This window comes from Nicotiana attenuata, unplaced genomic scaffold (genome assembly GCF_001879085.1).
Source record: "Nicotiana attenuata strain UT unplaced genomic scaffold, NIATTr2, whole genome shotgun sequence".
Lineage (NCBI taxonomy): Eukaryota > Viridiplantae > Streptophyta > Magnoliopsida > Solanales > Solanaceae > Nicotiana > Nicotiana attenuata.
Window position 1 is genome coordinate 336686 of NW_017670552.1, and position 6000 is coordinate 342685.

At 43.6% G+C, this 6000-nt stretch overlaps 1 protein-coding gene across 1 annotated transcript in view; it reads right to left on the reverse strand.

The window, feature by feature from the left end:
- Positions 1-5671, reverse strand: part of LOC109240864 (cytochrome f-like) — a 33696-nt gene extending 28025 nt beyond the window's left edge. The window contains exon 1 of the mRNA XM_019407547.1: positions 5500-5671. Within this exon, the coding sequence (XP_019263092.1) occupies positions 5500-5671 (172 nt within the window). The remainder of the gene's footprint in view (positions 1-5499) is intronic.
- Positions 5672-6000: the final 329 nt, after the last annotated feature.

Sequence of the window (6000 nt, forward strand, 5' to 3'; positions counted from 1 at the left end):
TGTCTGGGGTGGCTTACTGACTGAGCAATTTGTACGGGGTGAGACAAGATTATTGGATCTAGGATCAGTGCGATCGGATTAAATGAAGTATATAAAAGAGTAACTACCATTATTTGGTTCAGAATTAGGTAATGGTTTTTCTCAGGTATATAGACTCAATGATGTGTTGACTCAGCAGTTGGTAATGAATTTCTACACATCTCTTCCGTTGTGGTGGTATTGAAAAAGTTGGGACAAGATTTATATATGTCATGAGGTGCATTGTGAGCATCAGATTCGGGAAATATCGGTTATTATGATCAGGGAAGGTTATTATGGTCCGTGAATGATGTGGTACATGGTGAGAATTCAGCAAAGGTATGCAGTCATGTTCTGGTATATCGCGTAATGATTGATACGGTATTCGTAGGTTGGAAGCAGGCCTGGCAGAGAACTTCGGGTGTTGGAACTAGGTTCTAAGCTTATTTGTTTGAATAAAAGAGAATATCTTCAGATTTGATCGACTTAATGTGCTCAACTGAGCTGTGGTAGCACGGGTAGGTGCTCAAGGAGTTAAACAGTAATTTCGGAGAACTCCAGTGCAGTTCTCAGCACGTTCGAGGACAAACGTAAGTTTAAGTGGGAGAGAATGTAACGATCCGACCTATCGTTTTGAGCTCTAGCGCGTTGCTCGGCGGTTTGAGGCCATGAGCAGCTTCACTTCAGTTATTATGACTTGTATGTATGGTCAGAATTGATATTCGGGAAGTTCGGATTGGATTTGGAATGAAAATTCTCATTTCAAAAGCTTGAAGTTAAAAGAATTGACTAGGATTGGAATTTTGAGTAAACGACCTTGGAATCATGATTTGAAGGTTCCAACAGGTTCATATGATGTATTTTGACTTGGGCATATGTCCGGATCGGGTTTTGGATGACCCGGGAGCGTTTCGGCGCCTATTGTGGAAGTTGGCATTTTGGAAGAATTCCATAAATTTGGGTTGAAGTGCATTTCAATGCTATCGATGTCCGATTGGGATTCCTAGTCTAGGAACAACTCCGTATGTTGATTCTAGTGTTGGGAGAGCGATCAGAAATGAATTCGGAGGCCCGTGTGTCATTTTGGAGTCATTTGGCTAAAGATAAGAATTTGAAGATTTTGGTGAGTTTAACCGGAAGTGGACTTTCTGATATCGGGGTCGGAATCCGGTTTCAGAAGTTGGAGTAGAATGTCAAATATGAATTGTGTGGAAAATTTAAGATCAATCAGACGTGATTTGATAGGTTTCGGCATCGAATGTAGAATTTTGAAGTTCTAAAGTTCATAAAGCGTGAATTGAGTTGCGCTTCGTGATTTCAGCTTTGTTTGATGTGATTTGAGTCCTCGAGAAGGTCCGTGTTATGTTATAGGACTGGTTGGTATGATTAGACGGGGTATCAGGGGGCCTCGGGTGTGTTTCGGGGTGGTTTCGGAGCATTTCGGGTTGTTTTGGAGCTGCTGATTGCTGGTGTCTGGTTTCCTTCTTCACGAACGCGAAGGAAGTCCCGTGTTCGCGAAGAGGAGTTTATGGGGCTATTGAGTTTGGCCTTCGGGAACACGAGGTAGTAGACGCGAACGCGAGGCAGTAGTTGGTTAAGCCTTCGTGAACGCGGACAAGGCTACGCGAACGCAAAAAATAAAGGGAGAGTTGGGCCCAAGGCAATTTGGCCTACGCGAAGGCGTAGAGGCTAATATGAACACGTTGGGTTTGGGCAGCTAGCTTTCGCGAATGCGTTCAGTGGGTTGCAAACGCGGAGAAGGGTTTCCTGGGCGTGAGATTTCAGAGCTTCGCGAACGCGAGGGATGTTCCGCGTTCGCGATGAAGGGTCGCCTGAGCAGTGTTCTTTGAAAATCGGAGTTTGGCCCATTTTCACTTCATTTCTTCCATGGGAGCCGATTTTGGAGCAACTTTGGAGTGCCATTTTCATCACCAAGCATGAGGAAAGTGATTTCTACTAGTTTTGAGTAAATACAAGGTTTATATATGGATCTAGACAAGGAAATTTGTAGGAATTTGGGATTTTGAGGAAAATCTAGAAATTTGGTATTCTTGGGTTTTGACCATAATTTTGGGCATGAAATTAAGAGAAAGTTATATATTTGAGTTAGTGAGGTTATGGGTAAACGTTATTGTATACGGTCTAAATCAAGGAGCCCAGTTTCGAAGTCCAAAATTGAGTTATGAGTCCGATTTCGGGCAACTCGGAATGGAGGTTGGACCCAGTTGAGGGACACCTACCTCGAGGAAGGTGATCGAAGGCCTGGCATGACCTACATCGAGGGTAGCACAATCTCAAAGTCAATCAAGAAAGAGCGGGAATTTCTCAAGGACACGTGGATAAGGGCATAAATTAAAGGATAAGATTTGTACGAAATGGTACAGGTCTGTACTAGGTTGTTATACACCTGTACCAATAGAATTCTTTACTACAATTAGGAATGTACCATATTGGGGTTTTCTCCTCCTATATAAAGGGGACCCCAATCATTTTGTAAGGAGGATCTCACATTATTCACTGCAATAGAATATTCTACTATGCTTTTAACGTGCTCAACAATTATTCTTCACCTTTATTGCCTTTACTTTATTGTTCATACTTTATTGTTCTTAGCTGACCTCGAGGTCCCGGGGAAAATCAAGCTCGAGGCCCCTACTGCTCCAACAACAATGATTTGGTTCATCATTTCTTCTTACATAAGCTTGGCATTACTTGTATAATCACTAGTATTAGAATATATCACATATCTTTAAAACCACAGATCATCTTTAATTGTTACTCATATTTTTCAAGGTAAACAGTTTGGCGCCCACCGTGGGGCTAAAGATAAAAGTGATTATTTTAGTGCTAGTTTTCTGATAACACACGTTATTCTTCACACTTTTTCTTGTCAAAGATTTTTTGATTTTAGGCCAAAATATGTCTAGCACACAAAACGCACTTGCTCATGACAGTGAGGGACTCAGAGAAAAGAGCGGTATAGGGCTTGGCGTGCCACCCATAAACCCTGAGGAAGTGCCAAATGTGGAATGCGCACTGGGAAGCCCGAGCCGGAGGCCAGGAAATGCGAGGAATGGAAGAAGGGGGAGTCAGCCTCCAAGTGATATTCGAGATGCTGCAAGCTCAGCAAGTGGCCATTGCTCAACTTCAGAGTCAAAAAAGAACTCCAAACACCGCCGAACCGGTGGACGCCATGGAGCCTACGCCTGAAAGGCCCGATGAAAGTGGATCGGGGACTGATCCCGCTAATATGAAAATGCACGAAGAACTGATCAAAAGAATCGAGTCCGGAGAAAAGAAAATTGTAGAAAATGACAAAAAGGTGGAGACATACAATTCAAGAGTCGACCAGATACCAGGAGCACCTCCAATTTTGAAAGGACTGGATTCAAAAAAGTTCATACAAAAACCTTTCCCCCCAAGTGCGGCTCCGATGCCCATTCCCAAGAAGTTTCGCATGCTCGATATACCGAAATATAAGGAAACAACTGACCCTAATGAACATATTACTTTATACACTTATAGAATCAAAGGAAATGACTTGAATGATGATGAAATCGAGTCAGTATTGTTAAAAAAGTTTGGGTAATCATTATCAAAAGGAGCTATGATCTGGTATCAAAACATAGCTCCTAACTCCATTGACTCGTTTGTGATGTTGGCGGATGCCTTCGTGAAAGCACACGTCGGGGCCATAAAGGTGTCCACAAGAAAATCAGATGCCTTCAAAATAAGACAAAGGGACGACGAGATGCTAAGGGAGTTCGTGTCTCGGTTTTAAATGGAATGAATGGAATTGTCGTCAGTCTACGATGATTGGGCAGTTCAGGCCTTTATGCAAGGTTTGAATGAAAGAAGCTCGATTGCATCTCGATAGCTAAAGCAGAGCTTGATTGAATATCCGGCTGTGACATGGTCATGTGCACAATCGTAGTAAAAAATTAGGGTCAAGGACGACCAATTGGGAACCCCCTCGGGCTCAGTTTACCCGAACAGATTCGCAGCCAAGCCTCAAGGGACACAGACCTAGGATCAAGATTTGACAAGGAAAGATATCAATCGTACATCGAAGATAGAAGGAACGTTTGAAGGTGTAATGCACCTTAGAGTGATCGAAGAGTAGATCGAGGCCAAAGCTCCCGGGGACTTATAGGCAAAACTGGGTTCGATAGGAGCTCGGGACCAGTGGAGGCACCCAGATTATCAGAATACAACTCAGTGTTGACGCCTCAAGTGTCGTCTCAGCCATTGGCAAAATTAAAGATACTAGATGGCCCAAGCCCATAAAGACAGATCCTTCCCAGAGAAACCCCAACTTAATGATTAAGTATCATGTTACTCATGGGCATAGGACCGAGGATTGTAGACAGCTTAGAGAGGTGGTAGCCCGATTATTCAACGAGGGGCACCTTCGTGAATTTCTCAGTGACCAAGTCAAAAACCATTTCCGAGAAAGAGATGCAAACAGAAAGAATGAGCCCAAAGAACCTCAACATGTCATTCACATGATTGTCGGTGGAGCCGACGTCCCACATGGGCCTATATTCAAACGCACTAAAGCATCTATCACAAAAGAAAAACGGACTCGGAGCTATGTGCCCGAGGACGCTCTATTATTCTGCGACAAGGAAGCAGAAGATGTGTCATAGCCTCACAAAGACGCCCTGGTAATCTCTATCCTTTCGAATAAAATTCAGGTTAAACGTGTTTTAGTGGATCCAGATAGCTCGGCGAATATAATCGGATCGAGGGTCGTGAAATAACTCGGCCTACAAGATCAAATTGTACCTGCATCTCGGGTGCTGAATGGCTTCAACATGGAAAGTGAAATAATGAGGGGAGAAATTATCTTGCCAGTAAACGTAGCTGGGACCATACAAGACACCAAGTTCCATGTCATCGAAAGTGACATGAGGTATGACGCACTTCTCGGGAGGCCATGGATACACAATATCAGGGCAGTGCCTTCGACTCTCCATCAGATGATGAAGTTCCCGACAGAAGAAGGAGTGAAAATAGTCCACGGAGAACAGCATGCTGCGAAAGAGATGTTCGCAATCGAGGAAGTGGTACCGATACCGGAATCCTTGACCTCGGAGACATCAAATTCCAAAGATAAGCAGGTGGCTAAGTAGTAGTCACAGTTCGAGCCTCGACGGAGACAGAATTACAGGTAACCGAAGGTGACGAAAGGAATTCCCCAGATCCTCGAACCTTCATTGTTCCTGAGAAGCCCGATGCTACCAAGTCAACCGCTCAAGAGAAAAGTACACCTGGGAACAGGATTAACCCCCACACTCACGAAAAAACTCATTTAGTTTCTTATTAATAATGTAGATCGCATTGCTTTGCCCCGTTCAAATATGATAGGGATTCTGCTCGAAGAATAAACAGGTAAAATAATGAAAGCTTATATTGATGATATGATTGGTCAAGTCTATGTGCGCAGAGGATCACTTTAATTTATTTGCAGGGAACAACCAACGTTTTGTGGCGATGCAGTACGAAGCTCAATCCAGAGAAACATGCCTTCGGGGTTAGCACGGGTAAGTTTCCCGGCTTCATGTTGTAGTATCGAGGCATCAAAATCATCCCCGACCAGGTCAAGGCTTTTGAAGATATTACGATCGCAGATAACAAGATATGACCGCATTGAGCCCTCGGAATCGTTGGTAAAAGATTATACAAGCCCGATATGATGGGAGCTCTCAAAGGCACATGATCTCGAAGACACACTTTTTACACGAAGGCCGTAGGGTTTAAAGCATACGTTGCACTCTTTTTCCTTGGATCGGGTTTTTTCCTAAATGGGTTTTACCGGTAAGGTTTTTAACGAGGCAACAACTGTGTGCTGCCTAAGGAAAACTCAACAGTATCCAAGGTTTCTTTTTAATCAACCTCGGATACTGGGGGGCATCATCCTCAGAGGTTACAGTTTTGGGAAAGACACTTCACGCCTAAGAGGGTCTCGATAGGAGAACT